Below are 21,508 nucleotides of genomic sequence, written 5' to 3' on the forward strand. Positions count from 1 at the left end.
ATATGCAGTGTACATGAAGAGAGGACTAAAGGCTGATTGACCTGACAACCTTTCAGCATCTGAATGTCTTATCAACAAGCCAGAGTTGACTCAGGATCAAAACCCTGCTGACCTTCAGTGGGTCTGGGGGAAGAGGCATCTCTGCATTTTATGGAATACATAAAGTTGAAATTAGTGCATAAACTCCATGGTCTGCCAACTGCTTATGCCATGAGCTCTTCCCATGCAGCTGATGTTGTGCAGGTCTCTATCATCCTTCTCTGAAAGCATGGGGTGGATAGTTAGATGTATACAAAGAGCAGCAAATAAAAAATAGAGCACACATCTTTAGAAATACATCCATAAGAGTGTAGGCTATGGTCAAATGGTGTGTCAAGCTACAAGAAGCAGTGGGTTTTTTTGGACATATTCTTGTTGTGAAGCAGAGTTTAGCTTTCTAGTTTTGCATGGCACTTAAAAATACTCCATGCTTCCTCCACCAGAAAACATTTCAGGATAAAGATTTTTCTCATGTAGTGTGTTAGAAAGTACACAGTGTGAAAAAAATGTGATAGAAGGGAGACTTAATCAAGGTGGGTTTGTTTGAGAGAATAAGGATGTACAAGTAGTAAACATCAGAGGAAGTCCCCACATTGTCAGGGTACAAAGTCACCCACGGCAGCCCTTGTAAAAGGACTCAAAGTGCACATTAAACACAAACACTACAAGAGTCATTCTTTTTCTTCCAGCTTTTTAATGTGACAGAGAGAACAAAAACAAAGTCCATTGGAACAGCTGCAATTTCCAGTGACAACCAGACATAGATCAAATAAAAAAAAATAAAAGAAGAAAGGTTTCAAATGAAGAAAAGGAACCAAGGGACTGGAATTGGCTATTTCACACACAGAGTCGACAGAACATCTAAATGAAACATTTCATTAAATGCACAACACTGGGTGTTATTTACAGTGGAAATTGCAGTGTGTGTACATTTATGCAGCACTAGCATCACATACAGCAAAGAAATTTCTTTCATTTTGTTTCCTTCGCAGTTCCCAGGCTTGATTCTTCCTAAAAGCAGCATTTGCTAATACGAGGGTAAGAAACTGAGGGAGAAATTTGATGGAAATATAATATATGGGGCTCAAATCTACATAAACCTAGAAACATACTCTCCAATTTTGTGTGCCCTTTGGAAAGTCAAAGGACATAAGCAGGGAACATAAATGGACCTAGGGCCTCCTTAACAGTATCAGAGTATACTCTGTTGTTGGAGGTCTCAAAGCAGGACCTGGAAGAGACCTGCACATCTGCAGAAAGCTCAGCTCCATGCAGCCTCGCTCTGTAAACCAAGCCTTGGAGCTGCACCACTACCAGGCTCAGGGAATATCCCTTAGTGCATCTCTCCAGCATCACTGAAGGACATTGGGCTGCCTGACTACTCCCCAGTGTGCAGAGCATCTGGCTCTGGATATGGGTTTTCCAGGAGTGACCCTCTTCTTAGTCCAGAAGATCCATCCACCACTGTTTGTAAGTCTCGTAGCATTTCAAGGGGATGAGGATCATATGGGCAAGGAGGGGATTGCTCCATCCAGTCCCAAGCTTCAGCCACCACCAGTAGGATGTAGCAGAGCCAAAGGCAGTGGCAGAAGCTGTCCTGCACAACTGAAGTAAAGGAATAGGCATACGACAGCTAGTTAAATCAACAGGGAATATAAGGAGGCAGAACTCTTATAATACCACTCACCTTTTGTAATAGTATCAACAGTGCTCTAAATGTCTGTTTCAGCATGCTCAGAAGCTCAGTAATGAACTCCTCCTGTGATCCACATTACATTGCTGTACAGATAAAGAAACTAAGTCACAGCAGGCCAGTTTGAGTTCCCTAGAACCACCTTTCCTATGCCACAAAGTCCCTGGCTAAGTGGCTGGACTGGTGTGCCACGCATGCATGAAGAGGTACAGCTGCCCTCTAGAAGAGGTCTTTGGGATTTAAGGCAAGTCCCCTGTCTTGGTCCTCTGTGCCCATGTTGCAGTAAAGTTAATGAATCCAAGGAAATAGTGCTCTGCAGGGATCATCAGTGGACTGGTGGTCAGCAGTTTTCCTCTTCTCTGTGGATGGTCCAAGTGTATCAAAACTCCAAGACAAGGAGACTGTTCACTGTGGCAAACGTAGGCAGGGGGAACCACAGAAGGAGGCATGCTGGCTCTTGCAATGCAGGTTAATGCTGATTTTACAGTAGAAATAAAGCTGAGCATCAGAGGAGGTGCCTGATAAGAAATCCTCCCCTGCACGGTGTTCCAGAGCTCTGTGGCTCAGGCTCAGCCTAGCAGGTAGACCACGGCTTGAAACTGAGACCCAAATCAAAACACGACCAACACTGAGGGCACTGCACGCATCAACCATTTTGCTCTGGAGAGCAGTAGTGTGAAGCCTACATGATTTACACCATGACAAGGACAATAAACAAACACATCAGGAGCATTGATTAAGCCTTGTTCACACTGAAGTTGGATGGGAGACATCAGCCCAGGTGTTACAAAGGCAAATGCCTGAGCTGGAGCTGTTGCCCTGGATTTCTCTGTTACGGAAGAAGAGGAGCACGGCTATCCAGGGCAAGCCATCTTCTTCTTGGCATAGTGCCTGAGCATGGTCACATATATTGACTATGCCTTTCAACTGAGAATAATGGGAACCCAGGGTGATGAGTTCAGATCCAGACATCTAACTCGTAGGTGTCTAAGGCTAGATGACATGATTTCCCCTTAGCTTTTCCTTTCTTCCTTCTCTGTTTGCTGTTGTCCCTTCCCAGGCCCTTGTGTACCAGCTGAAGTGTGTGTTTGCCCTTTCCTATTAGGTCATGAACTCCCTGGTCAAGTTGGGGATAGAAGCCTTGTCAAGACACATGTGCATTCTCCCCTAGCCCTCAGGTGACTGACCCAGGCATTTTAGGGATGCAAAGAGTTTTTACAGTCACATGGGCAGTCCAGGTGACATTAACAACAAGATCCTATTGCTCTTTAGCTTGTCCCAGCTAATCTCTCAAAGTAAGGTTTAGCAGCCTATGAAAGAGCCATTCTGTAAAGAAGAAAAGTTTCTAAGATTGGATAATATTTCCTAATATTACCTTGCCTTTTCTATCTCCTTATCATTTTCTTCCTTCTCTGAAAATTAACAGAGAAATTTTGCAAAATAAGTGATGTCATTACTGTCATTGTACAATGTCAGTGGAGAACACAAATAGTCAGGTTTGCTGTCAGAGCTTAGGATGATAGGTAAATAAGAGGGCTTCGTAAAATAGAGATAAATTCTGGCTCCACAGAGCAGCACAACAGAGTCATCCAGAAAGTGAAACAAATTTTTTTTTCCCCCAATTGCAGTGTGGTAATTGGCATGCACAGCCCAACAAAATGGATGAAACATAAAGACCATGGTGATCTTTTGTGTTGAAATACATATTTAGCTGCTTCTCACCATGCAAAAGGACCAGACATTCTTAGAGAAAAAAACCCCACATTCTGGGCTGTGATTCTCAACAGAAGCTGTGAACCGCTGCCAAAGGACATAATTACATTCACTCCTACCTTAGAGGAGGAACCTTGCTGTTTTGAAGACAAATCAAAAAAAGGCCCTAAGCTACCCATAAAATGAAGAAATGAGGCATAATAAGCTCAGTTATTACAGCAGCTTGTGATTTTATCAATTTCATAAATCTCAAAAGTCCCAAAGAGCCCATTGTAGCCTAGCTGTTCCGTGTTTATCCCTGATTGACACAATGATAAAAATGATGCTTATTAGAGGGTTTTGCTTCATCAGCAGGGATTTGCTTCTTGTGATCTAACCACACTCTGTGTCTTTCATCTGTCCTCTGCAGCAGCACCAACACTGACTCCCACAGTTGTGTGGGACTGGCCTTGGTGTCAGCTCTTAGTGTATTTGACTGTGCAGTTGAAGGCAGAGGTGTTAGACTTCAGTCCTGCTGGATTTCAGCCCTGCCCTGCATGTTTTTCTTAAAAACAAACAAAAACCAATGAAAAACAAAGAAAAAAAAAAAGAGGGATCCAAAGAAATGTAAGTAGGAAAATCATTAGCAGAAGTACAAAAGAATTTTTATGTTGCAAAATATCCTGGTGAGACAAATTCCCTGCATTATGTGACAGTTTCTGATCATTTCTGGTCTATTGCTGAGATGATTGTTGAAAGGGTCTAATTAGTGCTATCTAGTCAATTGTGAGCATTGGTGTGTTATTTAACAGTATGCATTTCATTCTTGCTTCCCAAGAAAATATATCCCAAAATACACAACTCAGTTTGCTTTTAGGTGCAACAGGACTTAAGTCGTATGATAAAAAGGGCATATGAATTTCAAAAATGATCTTTAGAGGATATCAAACTTAACTGTGACACTTAATGGAGAATTTAATGTTCTGTACAGTGAAAGCTTGCTGTGTGCATCCCCTGTGTAACAAGTTAAATGGCTTTAAGTAACTGTGCTTACAGTGTTTCAATGAGACCCAAATATATAAGAAAATCAAGCATCATATTCTTTAAATAATATGGCTAAAATGCTGGTAAATTCACAGTTACCATACTCTAGGTATTAGACAAAAAGTCCCCTATTTACACTGGATAATATGTACACATTTGGTTTGTGGAATGCTCCAACATCATACCAATTTCCGCTCTGTGAAAGTTGTAGGAAAAAAAATCTTAGTCATCATAGAAATATATATTCCCAGCCATCAATACATTTAAATATTTCGTGTCTGGATATAAAGAATGAAGTGTCACTAAATTGGTCATGACTCCAGATAATCTTGAATTAGAGGGATAAGTTTTTAGTGTCTCTCTTAAGATCTTCTTAAGGGTGCAGAAATTCAAAATTATAAATTTCAATAGCTTATCACTTCAATGTCTTTATGTATGCTTGCAAGTATGTGTAAATACATATATATATATAAAATCATGTATATATTTATCTCCCAGACCAAGAAGGTGCCTAGTGATTCTCTACGCCCAAGTGAAGACAGTAAAGGGCTTTGAGACCCTAATTCTTCTGAGAGAGCTGAGCACTCACCCTCATATCCTCCAGAAATCAGGACTCCCTCACTCTTTCATGTGGTAACCCCAAAATCAAGACAGCTAGGGTCACTAGTCACATTTGTAGCTCTTGTCGCTATTGCTGGAGCTCACCTACAGTAGGTTTGTTACCTGCCTCCCTTCGGATGCCCCTCGTGTCTGAGCACAGCTGATATGAATTGCCAAGGAGCGCTGGGCAAGGCAGGCAGTATCTCACAGCTCGGCAAAGGCATAAGGGGGTCAGGATCTGTCCTCCCGCCGGACACACTCACACCCACGCAGGCACACACATGCACGAAGCTGCTGTTCGAGTCCTGTGTAGTTACACTGGGTGGAGAGGGAAAGGGTAGACTCCCAGTGTAGGCAAGGTTAAACCCAAGCTCTGCAAGAGGTGTGTGGTAGCTGCATGCACCAGTCGTGGCTGTAAAAGGGTCAGAAACTAGGGGTTTCATTTTTATCCCTTTGGGCTTTTCTTTCCCTCTGACCTCTCTCTTTGAGGTATCAACAGAACAGTATAGAAATAGACATTTTGATTTTTCCAAACATGGCTCTTTTCTTGTTCTTCTACGTCTGCCTCCCCGACCCCCCTGGCTCAGTCGCTCACATCAGGACCTGTTCTCGAGTCTCTGGCAGGCGCAAAGCGAGCAGGCCACCTCCAACCAGAGCAGAGGAAGCCAGAAGGATGGGAACCACCTTGGTTATCCCTACGAAGGAGGCAAAGATTGAGTTCCCCAGGATGGCACCAAACTTGCAAAGCCCATTGAGGATGCCAAAGGCGGTTGCCCTGTGGGGAAGAAAAGTAGAAAGCAAGGGTTAAGAGGGAGAGAACCTCATAACTACAGAAGATCTGGATGGGTAATTTTGTGAATGCTCTTATGTTGCCCAGGCTATGCTTCTAGTAAGTAAAGGCAGGCTAAATAAATAAACAAACAAACAGATAAATAAATAAATAGATGTCAGTGTTTTGCATGTCTGTGTGAATGAGAATATCTGTGTGTACTCATTTCTCCTTTTCATCTCAGCTTCTCCCTAGCCTTAGCGTGGCCCACTATAACAGCCTTTGCCCTCCCCAAAGACAGCAGGACACAATCTGCTCTAGAACATATCGAAGCTCTTCCAGGCACTGACTGAAGCCGGTTGTCACCAGAGAAATAACCCAGGCTCTCCTCCAAAGTCTGCTTCACCCAGCAGCTAAAAGCACACTGCCTTCAAAGCACAGTCCTTCTCTTTCCCTTCTGGCTTCCCTCAACAGCCTGACAAAGGCAAAACAAGGCTTACAATGATGTTGTAAGGAAAGATTTCATCTGCAGCATATTCTTTCAAAGTTTCCTGTGCTGCCTCATCTCCCAAGCCATTCTGTGCATATGGTTGTCTCCAGGCTGTGGAGGAGAAGGCTGTCACAGTGATGAGCTGTGACAAGAGGCTGGGGGATACAATCTGAAAGGCCAGTCCTCCATGCACATCCATGGAAATGGCAGACTCCATATTTATCTGCCTGGAGTTTCCATACCCCCATGCGACTCCCCATGTACTGTGCATGCAGAATTATGCTTGCAAATGTCTGTGCTGATCCAGTACAGATGCAGGACTACCCAACCCTTAAGGACTGGTGAAAATAAAAAAATTACATCTCCCCCATCTACATGTATCTAGAGTGAGCATTGACTTTTTCCATCAGGAACTGGGAGGCCAACGTCAGAGGGTGGAGACTAAAAGGAGAAATATCCTGAGCACCTTTTGTCAGTGGGGTAGAGCTCCACAGTGATCACGTCCAGGGCGTTCCAGGCGGCAATGCTGGCCCCGCAGAAGAGGCATTGCCAGCCGATCATTGCCGACTCGCTGTTGCCGAAAAAGAGAAAGAAGCAGCACACTGCCGAGATCAGCATTGAGCCACCTGTGGGAGGGAACCAAGAGAAAACTTTTGGCACCAGTTTCCCCTGTCCACAGTTGAGCAAACACATTTGTTGATAAAGATGACTTTCAAATGATGGCATTTCACCCCCTAAACAAATTAAATCTGAAAGAATCCAAAAATACCTTGATGCTGCCTATCTCTCATTCTCTGATGCTGGAAACCAGCCTGAAAATGTTCTCAATGACCATCTGATCTTGCTGATAGTCCTACTCTATGGACACTCTGAAGACAGGCTTTTTCAGGCAGGTTTCCAGCACCTCAGACTTCCAGATGGACCCAGGAAGAGCAGAGGCAAGTAAACATGAAAGTCAATGAGGAGGAAGAATCATTGTGAAGGTTTTCCAGCTTGAGTTTTGAGTGAAGAGCTGGTGCATTTCATATCATATTGAAATCACTTGACACATTTATAGTCTCAATTAGGATAATTCACAGTCAATTGTATGAAGCACTTGAGGTCTCTTAATTATAAGGACATCATTAGATTTCATGGCACATTTGCACAGGAGCCATTATTTTATGAACACCACCAAGGGAGAAAGTGGGAGCATTCATGCTCAGTTAGACACAGTTCAGATTCAGAAATATTAATGGCTACATCACTGCCTTCTACCCCACTGGGAGTTTTCACCTGAAAGAGGCAATTTTTACAAAATTAAAGTATCTTTCACTGAACTTTCTGTTGTTGCTGAAGTATCTCCATTTACTACCAGGAAACCTAACAATTTTGTTTGTTTGCTTTTTTGAATCAATTTGACACCATCCGAAATAATTTGGATGCTGAACTGGAACTAAAATGCTTTGTTTTGGACATTATGTTGCATCTTACCACTGTGGTGCCCTTCCTGTGAAAAGCTGCCATGCAGAACTCCATACCCACTTCCCTTCCATGGTACCTGGCCAAACTACATCCCCTGCTGCGGTGTGGATATTCCCTCTGCTGAAGAGGTACAGTGCAGCATTAGGGTCAACATGTGTGCACCAAGAGATCTGGCATTTGGTACAGGAGAGAGTTTAGCAGAACATGACAAAACTGAACTGAAGTCCCAGCGAGGCACATAACGCAAAAGCGAAATTCAGTTTTCATGTTAAGCTGACCGGAAATAATATGTTCAACAGAGTGATATGGGTGGGATGCCAGAAGGCTGTTTCAATTGAAAATTCCACAGTGAAACATTTCAGCATGTCGTTACTAATTTTTGTCCTGTACTTTTCATTCTGCCGAAGAAATAAGCATTCAGGATTCCAGCTGTCATCTCCATTCCAGACGAAAATGTTGAAATGCTGACATGTTTGCAGCGTGGACAATCTGATCCTCATTCATCTTTATTTAATTTCTTTCCTGCAGACCCTCCGGCTTATTTGGGTCTTTTCCAAATTCGCTACATGACCACTTATTCCCCCCGCCCAGCATACATTCCTGACACACCGATGGGGTCATCTTGTTTACCTTAACCTGTCTAACGGTAAGGCTAAGCTAACTAAACTTCCTTCTCTTCTCAGAAAAGAGAGATAGGTGAGCTCAAGAGTGAGTCATCCCTTACCCCTGAGCCACATCCCTGATTTTGTTAAACTCACTTGGCTGTCCCTCGAGGCATGATTCCCACAGTACCTGGAGACCAAGGTCTGAACCCTGGAGGAAGCAACACCAGAAATTCCTAAAGTAATATGAAGCTGATAAGGTGATAACTTATTTCCGTAATGCTAAAGGGTGGCATCTTGCTTGGCTGTGATATGGTCAGTTATTCTGCCATTTGCTCTCTGAAGAGGTCTGTGAAATCCTTTGAAAATCAGAAAACCAAAAGAGGGAACTCTGGGCTGTCAAGTAGCCACATCAAATAATCTTTGTGAATATTTGTTGCTACAAGCAAAGTGTTTATTTATTTATACAGAGTGCTATGGACATCAGCATCAACACAACAACACCAAGAGGTCCTGCTTCAGCTCTGACCCTGTTGTACTGAGCACTAGATAAACATACAGGCTTTGACATAAAAGTCAAAATAAAAAAGGATGATGTCACAGATACACAGAAAAGCAGGGTGGGGAGGTGGGGAGCAAGTAACTTCCCTACTGCCATGGAGTACATCACTTGCCTCACCCTTCTGCTCCATTTGATATGGGAATGAGTCATCCCCACCTGAGTCAGCTCGACTTGCGTTGGTGTGTGCAGATGCAGTGAGACCTTCACACTGACCTTGGCTCTTTGCAGAGTCGTGCTCCCACCCACAATCTATGCCATGCACCCATCATCCCCACTCACCAATCATCTTTATCCTCCCTATTTTGTCCATGAGTAATGCAGAGATGATGTTGCCCGGCAGCACAGATAGGCTGCCCAGGAAGCTGACCAGGTAGATCAGGAAATCATTGTCCTCCTCAAAGTCCAGGTGGCAGCCTTCCTTCTCCTTCATAAACGTGCTGTTTATGAGCCTACAGTTGATGAATTTGTGTTCATAGAGATCTGCAAGGGAAAGAGGCAAAGTCTTGATCCTGCTTGGCTGATCTCCCTTCATATAGCAGCAACATGAGTCAGTATCAAAACCAAATCAAGGATCTGAGAGGAGCTCCTCATCAAATGGAAATAGACAGGGAGATTTTATTTTAGTGGCAAATTCTAGCTGCATGCTTGGCATCTGGGGGGGTGGAAGATGTTATACCTCTTTTATTTGTGGAGTTGCCTGGACCAGTATCCCCATGCCACAAGGACAGGGCAATGTTGGCTCTTGCTTTCATGGCATTATGGTTTGTTCTCTATTAGAGTAGAAGTGAAAAGCTTTTTCAGGATAAATTAATGAATATCTTACTGCCTATGATCATACAATCATCAACCACAGGTTGGTTAAAATTATATTTTAAGCCAAATTTGTTGAATTGAGCCGTTGAAGTGCTAAGCATTTTGCCATTATTTTAACCTGCCAAGGTCTGACTGCAGACTTTTGCATTTCCCATGCAGCAGCCAATGACACCAGAATCCATGTGGTTAAAAACACTGATGGAGCAACCTGAATACTCCTTCCAAATGCATCACCCTCTTTTTTCCATCAGCACTCTCAATACCCATCACACACACAAACACACAGATCCCTGTCATCCTTTCTCCCAGAATGTTACAAAAGAGTTCCTAATTACAGAGATGAGACCATAGCAGGAATCCTATTACCAGTATTATAAAAGACAGTAGAGATGATGGTGCAGTTTTCAAAGAAGGTCTCGCTGGATGTCACATCTTCAAAGTAGCATTCCTCAAATAATGAATCCTCAAATCTCACTTCCTTGAATTTCATGCCAATAAATCTGTGGGTCAGGAAACAGAACTTCACTCTGTGCTTTAAGGTATTTTCTACACTGTATAGCATGTAATGGGCATTTCAAGAGACAGAGCACTAATGGCAATTTTTAGGGTTATTTAGAGAAAATATGTTGCTTGAATGCATAACTGTCCTTCCAACGCCATGCTTACATATTTTGTATTTTAGTAGGAGAGAAGGGTTTGAAGAGGGTTTTTTTAAAGAGAGATGGACCTTTTAGGATTTTTCGCAGTTTTTCTATTCCTCAAAATAGTCACATGTAAAAAAATGTTCTTCTAAGGCTGACTGGACATAAATCCTCTCATGTTCAGTACTAGTCCATCTGAAGAAGACATAATTTCACTCAGTGCATGGCATTTTCCTTGTAAGCTGACCTAGCTGCCTTCCTTATTCTGTCCCTTCCTCTGGCATAAATAAAAACAGACATTATCAGGAGCCCATTGAGCCATTTGGTGAAAGGCTTCTGACAGTTGTTTAAACTCAAAGTGATTTTTTAAGCAAAAATGTAGTAAAATTTCTAGAGAAAGTTGGGACATTATCAGAGTTCTGCTTGTAACCATCTCTGTCAAGGACTATTGCTTACCATGTAATGAAAACAGATTACTCTAAAAATAATCAACTGTGCCAGGTGATTGATTTCTCCTCTGATGGGAAGCTTGACATGTCTGACCTGCCTGCCTGAAGGATGACACAATATTGATTTACCCGTGAAATGTTCCAGGGACACTGAGAAGATGTATTAGTTAATGCACAGACATGTTTGGAAGATGTAAGGAGCTCTTAAGAGCAAGCATTATTGCTCTAGTTAAGGAGGCCACTACTGTCACCAAATAAAAAGCCTTCTAACATATACCCAGAAACTTAATTGAATTGAGCACTTACAACACAGTCTAGCATGATGGCTGTTTACACCATTAAATGAGCACTGCAGGGCTTCTTAACTGAAGCTACTAACGGATATTATTAATGCACAAAATACCACAAGAAGACTATTCAAGTCTTTTGTTCCATGTAGCAGGTCTCATAGGTTACAGCAAAACTTAAGCTGATCTGCATTTGCTCAGTAATAGCCTGTGATGTATTTACTCCCAAAGGCTGTTAGAAGCCCTTTGCCTGCAGTTTGTTTTCTTAACATCCATCTTTAAAAGAGTCATATAGCAATGGACCGGTGTTCAATGGAGTTTTAACTCACAGCCAAGGGCTGGAGGAAAAACACAGCTATAAATCATATTGAGATATGCTCTGGGCATTACTGGATTATAGCTTGATCTGGTTTTGAGGTTTTGAATTGGAGAGGACCAAGGCAGAAGAATAGTGATATACATCACAGTTTTATGTCTTCATCCTACAAGATGCTGAGCATCCTCAGTTCTCAGTGAAGTTAGTGAAAACTGAGCATCTCCTCTGGGCATAAGATATGGGTCCCCAATCCCTAAATTTGACCACCATCCACTTCTTACAAGACTGTTGGCTGCTCTGTAGGCAGGGGAGTAGGAATTATGGGGGTTAGATTTGCACCATCAAGCACAACTCCTTGCTGCAGGGAAGGTCTCCAAAAGGACATGGGGACACATGGTGGGGTCCCCCACTAATGTCTATATGCCAAGGAAATGGAGACAAATAGTTTCTGAGGGAAGAGGAACAACCTGGCTGAGCAACCAGGTATGATTTCACCTGTGAAGATTAAAACAATGAGTGTTTTGTGTAACACTGAACAACCAGTGGGACCTCCCCACACAGTGCAAGGCAGCTGGAGCTAGACTAGACCTGTCTAGTTTATCTGGGGCAATGGGATCTCCATGGAATTTACATAGGGGTATTTTCCCACCCCTTTTATTGGGATTTAGGAAAGTAAATCACTAGGATTTATATTGCTGTGGAACACAGAGTGATTGGAGTCCAGGCTGGATGCAGAAGAAAAACCATCAGGCCCAGCCCAAATAGGAGAAGAAAGGGAGTCAAACAATGATTTTCTGCTAGAGTAACCTTGCCTACTTCAAAGCACTAGAAGAAAAGGTGACACAGTCATTCTGTGGGGACATGCTGGCTGGTGTGGGAGAAGCACACCAGTATGACTGGCCACGACACAGCTCGCACTAATGGGCTGCAGGATGGAGACCGGAGTAAATCATATCGAGGACTTCAAGGGAAAATAGTTTTTTCGGTTTGGAAATGCAGCAGCAGAGAAGTTTCATAACGTGATGGTCTCTGCTGCCCAAGCCCAGCAGATGTCAGTGTGTGCTAAAGAAAGAGAAGTCACCTCTGCATCCAGAGCTGCCCTGCACAGCCAGGTGGGCACCCAGCAAGGGGCTGCTGGAAGCAGGACTCCTCACAGGCATCCCCTTGGGTCTGGAGATGTGAGTGGCTGAGGCAGAGAGGGTGGAAAACAGGATATTAGGTCTGTGGAAAACTGCCTTTGGGATTTGAGAGATATAGATTTTGTGTCCAAAAGAACAACAGAGATTTTTGAGTTGGTGGAAAATGGAAAAAAAGGGAGCTTCCTAGAAATGTATTTTGGTTCACATGCATTGAAACAAGTTCTGTTCACTTACTTATCATTTCTGTATTCCCCATTTCTATGGATCTGGTTTTCCAGGGTGAAATTAAAGGTGAAGTGTGACACTTCTTCCTCATCAAAGATCTTCACTCGGGATTCATATGCCTCTTCTTGAAGATATCGGATCATATCAGGGAACCAGACAATAAGGCCATAGTAACTATAGCAGAATGGGAGACATGTATTAGGGACACAAGGTACTAGTACTGCAAACATTGCAGTGCTTTTCCAATGATCTACTTCATAACTTGTAAACTTGCTAAATTCCTAATGCAAGTACATTTCTGACACAAATTCTTGCTCAGGTCTGCCACAGGACCGAGCAAAGTGTCGCCTTACACTCAGGTGATCTCAGAAGCATGTTGATCCCTTTTCATTCACTTAAAGCGGGACAATTAATTTCATGCTGGGAAATACAGCAATGTGCTATCCTTGCTGCACAAGAGACTAACGGAGCAGTAAGAAATTTGGAAGCTTCCCCAGAAGGGGGATTTCTGCAAGTGTGAGGTTTAAGTGAAAGTTAGACAAAATTTACCTGTAGTTTAGATTTAGGCTCACCTGAATAATTTGATCTAGACAAAGGAACAGCTGAGAATCAGGTAAGGTTGTGTCTTTTTCTGTGTGGACAAGATCAAATGAAAGATCTAGAGGTGAGAAAGTTGCTATACTACTGCCCTACTGACCACTTCTCAAGTCCTGATTTGCTCAAAGCACCTTGTACTCTCATATAAACAATCAAGATTGAGCAATAGTTTGTAGGAGAGCAAGACTTAGTACACAAAGACTCTTTAAAATAAGACCAGGACTAATTTTATAATAGTTTATTTAAATGTGTAAATAATTATTCAAACTCTGAGGGCCCTCTAGTTTCCTGGAAAAGTTAAAGCAGTACCTTACCTTAAGGCCATTGTAAACCAAACCACAGCCAGCATCAGTGTGTTCATCCTGTACTGGGCTGTTAAACAATATAGCACGTTGTCCCAGACCTACAATTCCACAAGAAGGAATTAGCTGCAAGGACACCCTAGCAGACACTTGACAAATTAATTTCTGAGTGCATTATAAATTGAATGTCAGTAAAAAGGGCTCACTGGGGGTAGGTCAGATGTGTGGCTTCAGTGTTTGTTCAAAATTATATTTATCAAGATAAATGGCTTACAAAAAGATCACTTATTCAACTATGTGCCAGGATACTTGATTTGAACCCTCTGTAATGAACTGGAGTGCATGACTAGGGTTATAACAGTAAATGTGGATATGAGCCTGTTCTCAGATCGTCTGACAATTTTGTCTTTTCAAATACATGTATGATCTCAGGGATGCTTTCAAACTGAGGTCCAAAGCTCACTGAAGAGCAAAAACCCAAACACAGCTGGCACTTTAGGAGGCATGAGATGAACTCAGGTAGGGATGGAGCCAAGCAGAGCAGGAGACAGACCAAGATACGCTCTTCTTGACCTGTTGCAGAAAATACTGCCAGGAACATGAGGGGATGTAACTCCTCGTGCTCTTAATTTGCTACATAAATATAGTAATAGTATAGCACCTGCATTGCTATTATTTAAGAAAGGCTCTCCTCTACCTTAAGCTTATCCTCCTAGACTAGAAGATCTAGTAAGACTTTCCACAGAGTTCTGCATGGACATACGTAAGCAGTACAGCATGTGTGAGAGGTTAAATTAGCTGAAGAGACAATATAACATTGTTAGAAACTCAGTCTCAGCAGGAACAAGGAGCAAATGCCCTTCTGAATCCACTGCGGGTGATAAATTCACTTAAGCCTGGGGGAGAGATAATCAATATTTATCTGCTCAGAGGAAGAGTCAAGCATCTGGGGCTGTGGCTCGTCCTGGAAGCTCTGCACAATTGTACTACAGTGACGCTCACAGGGGCATTTCGGGGCCTGGCTGGCAGTGTGGCGGTTTGCAGAGGCACACATCTGCATAGCAAGTGCAATCAGATTACAGCCCTTGGCAAACCAGAAGATCTTTCTGAGTGGGAGTCAGGGTTTCAAGACACAATGACCTGAAGCAACTGTAGCCCAAAGTTCAAAAGCCCCTGTGGGATGGTTTTGTTCTCCTTACCTGTTTGAAAGTAGTTGTGATTCTGACCAGCCACCGCTGGTACCAGGTGCCTGTTGAACTCTGGATTTCAATAAATTCATCTACTTGCTTTGGAGTTTTGATATAAGAAACCTGGAAAGAAAAAGGAGAAAAAAAAAAATTGAACTGAAGTTTCTAGAATTGACCTTGGGTGAATTTTAAATTCCAGTGTCTTCTGTGCAGTGTTTCCACCTGATATCCCTTACTATTTTTTCCTTGGATGTTATCACTAACAATTGAGCTAACTGATTTAATTACAGCAAGAGATTTTATTACAGAAGGAAGGCTGTCCTCCTTCCTTCCTTTCATCCATCCCTTCCTCCTTTCTCTCTCTCTTCTTCCATGAAATATTTTAAATGCATTACATCCACTTCAATCTTTCATTTATTGGCTAATATGTCCATGTACTACCTTATTTCTCTATCCCTTAGATTCCCACTAGGAATTAGGACTAGGCAATTATAGTAAAAGTTATCTCCAAGATCAGCTACTTGTATCAGCATCAAACTGTGCCCTCAGGATCTCTTTCTTCAAAGACAACTGGAAGGAATATTCAGCACCTTTCAAGTAGCACTGGCAGAACTTCGATGACAAATGAATGTGTAGATGGCAATCTTTGCATCTGAAAATGCATCCTGTCATCAAGTGAGCCCACACATGAGCAATCAATTCTCTTCACTGAAACATTCTGGATTTTCAACACTGAACACCTGAACCGGACTACTCAAGAATCCTTAAAACTGGGTCCCAGAAAATATTTGCTTAGTAACTTTAAATAATGGACATATTCAAGGAAAGCAGATCTGTTTGTAAACATGAGGAGGTGAAAATTTACTGAATAAATTTCTGAGTATGAATGAGTGCCTTGGTTTAGCTGTGGAGTCTCCATGTTTCTCTTGCTGGCACCGTTTAAATGTCAGATCTGGGAACTGTCCCGTTACCAGCTGACTCACCACAACTTCTGGCCTATCAGAAAAACACGAAATCTGACAGTTTGTGCTACACCAGCCGCACTGATCATCCGCCCGTGCCAATGGATGTCAGTAAATCTTGATTCAGCCAGCGCGCCATACCTCGAGGTGCGATACTGAGATCAGCTCATGCCGTAGCAGTCATGACACTGTTGGATGGAGTAATGAGCACTAACGGGTGCTGTACAGCTGCTCCTTCATTCTCCTACTCAGCTCAGACTCTCATAGTGCCCTACTTTGAGAGAGAGATATATATATCTTGGCGTTACAGCAAAGCCAGGCAGGGATTTGAAGAGACGATCTCTCTTGTCTTTACTATCAAGGTTCACATTAATCAAATGGTTGGTAGCCTAAAAATAACACATGCTCATTAAGTTCCTACCTGAACCTTCACACAGTTGTCATGCACAGATGTTAAACTTTAATTTTCTTGAAGGATCACTCCTGAGGAGCCCTGTTTCTTGACAACCCTTCTGAACACAGAGCCTTGCTCTCCTTGTTCAGAAAGACATGTTTTACACACAACCATAACTTCTTTTCTCTGTCCTTTAAGAGCATGTGTCCTCTCATCTTTAAAAGCATAAATCAAGAGCTATTCCCTGTCTGCCTCACCAGGACTTTACAACTGAATTATGGCAATTTGCAACTAATCCCATCATATATCTTTTATCTGATGCTACTATTCATAGAATCATAGAATACCAGGTTGGAAAGGACCTTGAGGATCATCTGGTCCAATCCTTCTTGGCAAAAGCATGGTCTAGACAGGATGGGCCAGCACCCTGTCCAGATGAATCTTGAAAGTGTCCAATGTTGGGGAATCCACCACTTCCCTGGGGAGGTTATTCCAGTGGCTGATTATTCTCATTGTGAAAAAATTTTCTCTTGTGTCCAGTCGGAATCTCCCCATGAGTAACTTATACCCATTACCGCTAGTCTTTTCCATGTGACTCCTTGTAAAATGGGAACCTCCATCTTTGTGGTCACCCTTTGAATACTGGAACATAGTGATAGGGTCTCCCCTAAGCTTTCTCTTCTCCAGGCTGAACAAACCCAGTTCTCTCAGCCCTTCCTCATACAGCAGGCTTCTCAACACTTTGATCATCTTTGTGGCCCGTCTCTGGACCCTCTCCAGACTGTCCACATCTTTTTTTGTATAGCGGGGACCAAAATTGAACACAGTATTCCAGGTATGGCCTGACAAGCTCTGAGTAGGGTGGGATAATGACTTCTTTATCTCTGCTGGTGATGCCCTTGTTGATGCAACTCATCAACCTGTTGGCTGTCTTTGCCGCAGCAACACACTGTTCACTCATATTGAGCTCCTTGTTCACCAGGACCCCAGGTCCCTTTCCACAGAGCTGCTCCCTAGCCAGGTAGGTCCCAGTCTGTGCTGCACTCCTGGACTACGTTTTCCCAGGTGCAAGACCTTACACTTGTCCTTCTTGAACTTCATAAGGTTCTTGTTAGCCATCCCTTCCAGCCTATCCAGGTCTTCCTGCAGGGTGGCTCTCCCTTCCAAGGGTCCACTTCCCCACTCCATTTGGTATCGTCATCATACTTCATCAGGGTACATGTGATCCCATCATCCAGATCACTTATGAAGATACTAAACAGCATTGGTCCCAATATCCATCCCAGGGGGACCCCATTTGTGACAGGCTGCTGGTTTGAAAAGGAGCTATTTTCTACCATGTTCTGGGTGTGGCCTGTCAGCCAGATTCCCACCCACCGCTCAGACCACTTCTCTAGACTGTAACGCACCAGTTTCTCTAGGAGGAGGCTGTGGGGAACCGTATCAAAAGCCTATTAACGAAGACCACTGGTGTGACCCTTTTCACAACAAGCAGCAGACTAATGAGTAATAGGCACTCATCCCACTTTCCCTTGGAGAGATTAAAGATTGGGTATGAGGCAGGTGGATTTTGGGAAGCTCATTAGAAGGTAGGTGAAGTTTAATCAGAGTTTGATTAGAAGCCAGAATGGAGAAAGGAGTGACTCAGATCCCCCACAGGACTAATACCACTCTTATTTGGTTTTAGTCTCTTAGAGCATACTAATTAAGCATGTGTGTAATTGGAAAATCACTGGTCTAGACACTGTAGAGTAACACCAAGAATGAAGATTACTCACTGCAATTCACAGAATCGATTAATTCTTGAAAAAACAGACTGGCATCTAACTTTAAAGGCACAAAATGCATCTCAGAGTCCTTTTTCTGATTTCCAGGGGAGGTCATGTTGAAAGAATCCCAAGGAGGAATAAACTGGTGTTGTGCTCCACCAGGGAAGGAGTGTCCAGCTTTTCTTTCCACACGCTGATGTCTTTGTTAAACTCACCGTAAATACCCTCTCTGGCTCGCCCTTGGCCCGCATGTTGGTGTCATGAACTTGCTTGAGGATCATCCAGGCTTCATCATGTTTACCTATCTGAAAACACCAAAGAGAAGGAAAACAAATGTTGGAATTCCCAGCTCTTTAATTTGTCAAAGCATGGAGAGAAACAATTCTAGAGGTGAAATATAGTGAAGAAGCACACATACAGCACTGGCTGCATTAAACACAAAGAGCTGAAAGCATGGTTTGTATTCACAGAATGCAGCATCTCTGTGCTGAAGAAAGAGGTTACTCTAAAACTCTCTGAGGCAGGAGAGGAGCTGGGAACAGAGCTCTAAAACCATATGAAAGAAGAGGAGATGGATGAGGAGACCTGGGCTCTAATCCCACCTCTGCTAAAGACTTTCAGGGTTAACTTGAGCTAGGTATTACCACGTTTCACATCTGTGAAATGGGAATAAAGAATACTTGCTTAAGATTTCTGAGGTTTATGTATTTTACTCAGTAAAATGTACTCTGTCCTTTGCTCTTCCAACAGGATTCAATAGTTACATGCCCAAATTCTGTGAGATGTTTTCAGAATGCCTTTGTTGGCCTTATAAAATTCCCATCCCTCACCACCTTCTTTCTGCACCACATTTGACAGTGAAACACTAACCATCATGGATTGACGCCATAGTCTGTAGTCTTTGGGGTTTAAGCAATCTGTGGAGCTAGTGTAGACATGTAACTCTGAGCTTGTGCTATGTATGTTTGATGGGACAAAGAAAGACAGATGGTGACATGTTAGGGACCAGCTATCCTCTGCTAATATCAGACTGCAATGTTAAGATGAATCATCTTACCTCCAGCAAAAAACGCGGGCTTTCAGGCATGAATTTCAGTGCCACCAGTGAGGCGATACAGGGCAGAGAGCAGACAAGTACAAAGACTCTCCAGCTGTGGAAGTGGTACTTGGTTCCCATACTGAACCCCCAGCCTGGAAACAGCAAGAGCCAAACCGTAAAAATACTGACCAGGCATTCTGAGTTTTTCTCTCCTAAAGCAGCTCTGAACTTTACAGCTCTGTATGACATGGGGACAGGTTGAAAATTTGCTATTCTTAGTAATGACGGCTCTTAGAAGCTCAATAGCATGCTCAGTAGATAACAGCAAGTGAGCTCATGTTCATTACAGAAAATGGAACATACTTGCTCAGACTCTGCCTTTTAAAAACCTTCTTTTATCTTTGAGTTTAGAAATCATTTAGTGATAAGAATAGCTCTATGCAGCTGTAGGCAGGTAAGGCTGGGAAAGTTTAGAGGAATCAGGGCCATAATTTATTGCTGCTAGGTGATGTTACAAAAAGTTTACAAAGGTTAAATCTTCTCTGATCTGAGAGGTACATTAGAGACGGCTCCCTTCCATCTCATACATCACACAAGTATTTTACATTTTATGGAAGTGAGCTAGTTTATTCTTTTCCAGACCTACAAAACCTGAGCTGGGATTCAAACTTAGAAGAGTCAAGATCATAATCCTGCATTTGAGATTCCTACTTTTCTGCTTTTTTTCCTGATGTCTGACCAGGTCACATATTCCCCTGCTAAGGACTGGAAAGTACAGCATCATTTTTACATTGCTCCATTTCCTTTCCCTAGGCTCAAATCTCACAAGGAATTTTTAATTTATTTTTTAAAATAAATATCTTTATTCACATAATAAGGAAATCATCAAGCAATAGTTTTTGCAGACATCTCATCTGAGTCAGTCATGGTGTTCTACTCATTTCACAAAGTTCCAAGGTAGTAGGTGGAACATAGGAAATCAAAAAGAGAACCTATAAAAACACAACATCAAAAAGTAATCTGAAAAATAAATGTAATGTAAATATGTAAGGGTTTTTTAGAGCAAATGTAGTTGCAGATAATAGAACTATTTCAATCTGACACCACTATATGGTAAGTTTGCCCATTTGTTCCAACAGTCTCATATCAATCAAAAGCATGAAAATTTCTTTATACTGAGTGTACTTTAAACATGGTAAAAATGGATTGATAGGTAAATGTTAGTGTTTCCCTTCATGGTCTTTGTGGCCTGTTCTACTTTCCTCAAACAGGATTTTGCAAACAGCTGGTGTCACTGAATACTAAGGGAATTAATCTTTTCCAGTAGATATTTGCTTCTGGTGTTTTCCTAGGATATACACAAGTTACAAGGAATACCATGTGACATGCAGATTTTTGCTCCTCAGAGCACAAATATGTTTCAGAGTACATCCATCTACTTTTTCTCTCTCACTTCCAGCTCTGAACAGGGAACCCATTCCACTCCCAAACCCATTTAGGTGAAGTCAGATGTGACTCCAGCCCATCACACACTGGGGAGATGTGTCGCCAGATACACAGCCCTGAGAGTGTCGACACCTGGCTAAGGAAAAGAACACATGCTGTCCTCACTGCTATCATTCATAGCACCCAGTAATTCCCAGATTAAAGTTACTTATCTTTGATAACTGGATCAATTTTTGTGATATAATCTCAGTGCAGTTTTCCCTGAATGCACTGACATTTAGATTAAGAGCTCAGGGCTCTGGCAGTATAATTGAAGGGGTGTATTTGAAGCTTTTGATGCAAAGCAGCTCTTATCAGTCCTATTTACAGCCTTAGTATCAGTCAATCAATCACACAGTCAATTTATGAGACCTTTTGTGTGCACTTCAGGTATTTATTATTTTCAGTGTAGTTTATGCTGGGATATATAAGGACTAACGCTACCTGTGTGGGGTTTTGGGGTAGTGTAGTGATGCAAGGATGTGGTGTTGTCAAAAGTCAAAAGAACAAACCAATTACCGTAATGTGGGATGATGCTCCAAGCCATTGCTGAAGCAAAAATGCCACCAATCATCCAGAACATGCAAAGCCAGCTCAGGTGTTCTCCCCTCTTCTCACGAGATAAGAATTCAGAGAAATAGGCAAACACGATGGGGAGGGATCCCCCAATACTGAGGAGAAAAAACAGCACATGGGAAGAATAAGAGTCTTCTTTAATGTCTTTGTAGTTAGGATTGCACATATAAAGAGGGAAGGTCACACTCACAGACATGCTGCACAAAAGTGAGACTTGTAGGAAAAATGCAAATCTCTCTTTGGCTGGACTGGTCTTAGACATCAAAGATAAACAAGATTCTTCTCGTGCTCTGAAAGCTGAATTTCCTATACAGTTTATATAAAGCCAGTGTAATGCCCTGCTCTTCACCTAGACATCTTTGTTGTTATTTT

The 21,508-nt window shown here is 42.4% G+C and overlaps 1 protein-coding gene across 2 annotated transcripts in view; it reads right to left on the reverse strand.

Moving 5' to 3' along the window:
* Positions 1-709: 709 nt before the first annotated feature.
* The window catches only part of SV2B (synaptic vesicle glycoprotein 2B), a 77,760-nt gene continuing 56,961 nt past the window's right edge, over positions 710-21,508 (reverse strand). For both annotated transcript variants that reach the window (XM_074880366.1, XM_074880365.1), the window contains 10 exons: positions 21,080-21,231; positions 19,094-19,227; positions 18,252-18,341; positions 14,924-15,034; positions 13,737-13,825; positions 12,835-12,999; positions 10,135-10,268; positions 9,235-9,435; positions 6,794-6,953; positions 710-5,843 (listed from right to left, as the gene is read on the reverse strand). In XM_074880366.1, coding sequence (XP_074736467.1) covers positions 5,660-5,843; positions 6,794-6,953; positions 9,235-9,435; positions 10,135-10,268; positions 12,835-12,999; positions 13,737-13,825; positions 14,924-15,034; positions 18,252-18,341; positions 19,094-19,227; positions 21,080-21,231 — 1,420 coding nt within the window. In that variant the 3' untranslated portion in view covers positions 710-5,659. The remainder of the gene's footprint in view (positions 5,844-6,793; positions 6,954-9,234; positions 9,436-10,134; positions 10,269-12,834; positions 13,000-13,736; positions 13,826-14,923; positions 15,035-18,251; positions 18,342-19,093; positions 19,228-21,079; positions 21,232-21,508) is intronic.

Source organism: Strix uralensis, chromosome 11 (genome assembly GCF_047716275.1).
Source record: "Strix uralensis isolate ZFMK-TIS-50842 chromosome 11, bStrUra1, whole genome shotgun sequence".
Taxonomy (NCBI): domain Eukaryota; kingdom Metazoa; phylum Chordata; class Aves; order Strigiformes; family Strigidae; genus Strix; species Strix uralensis.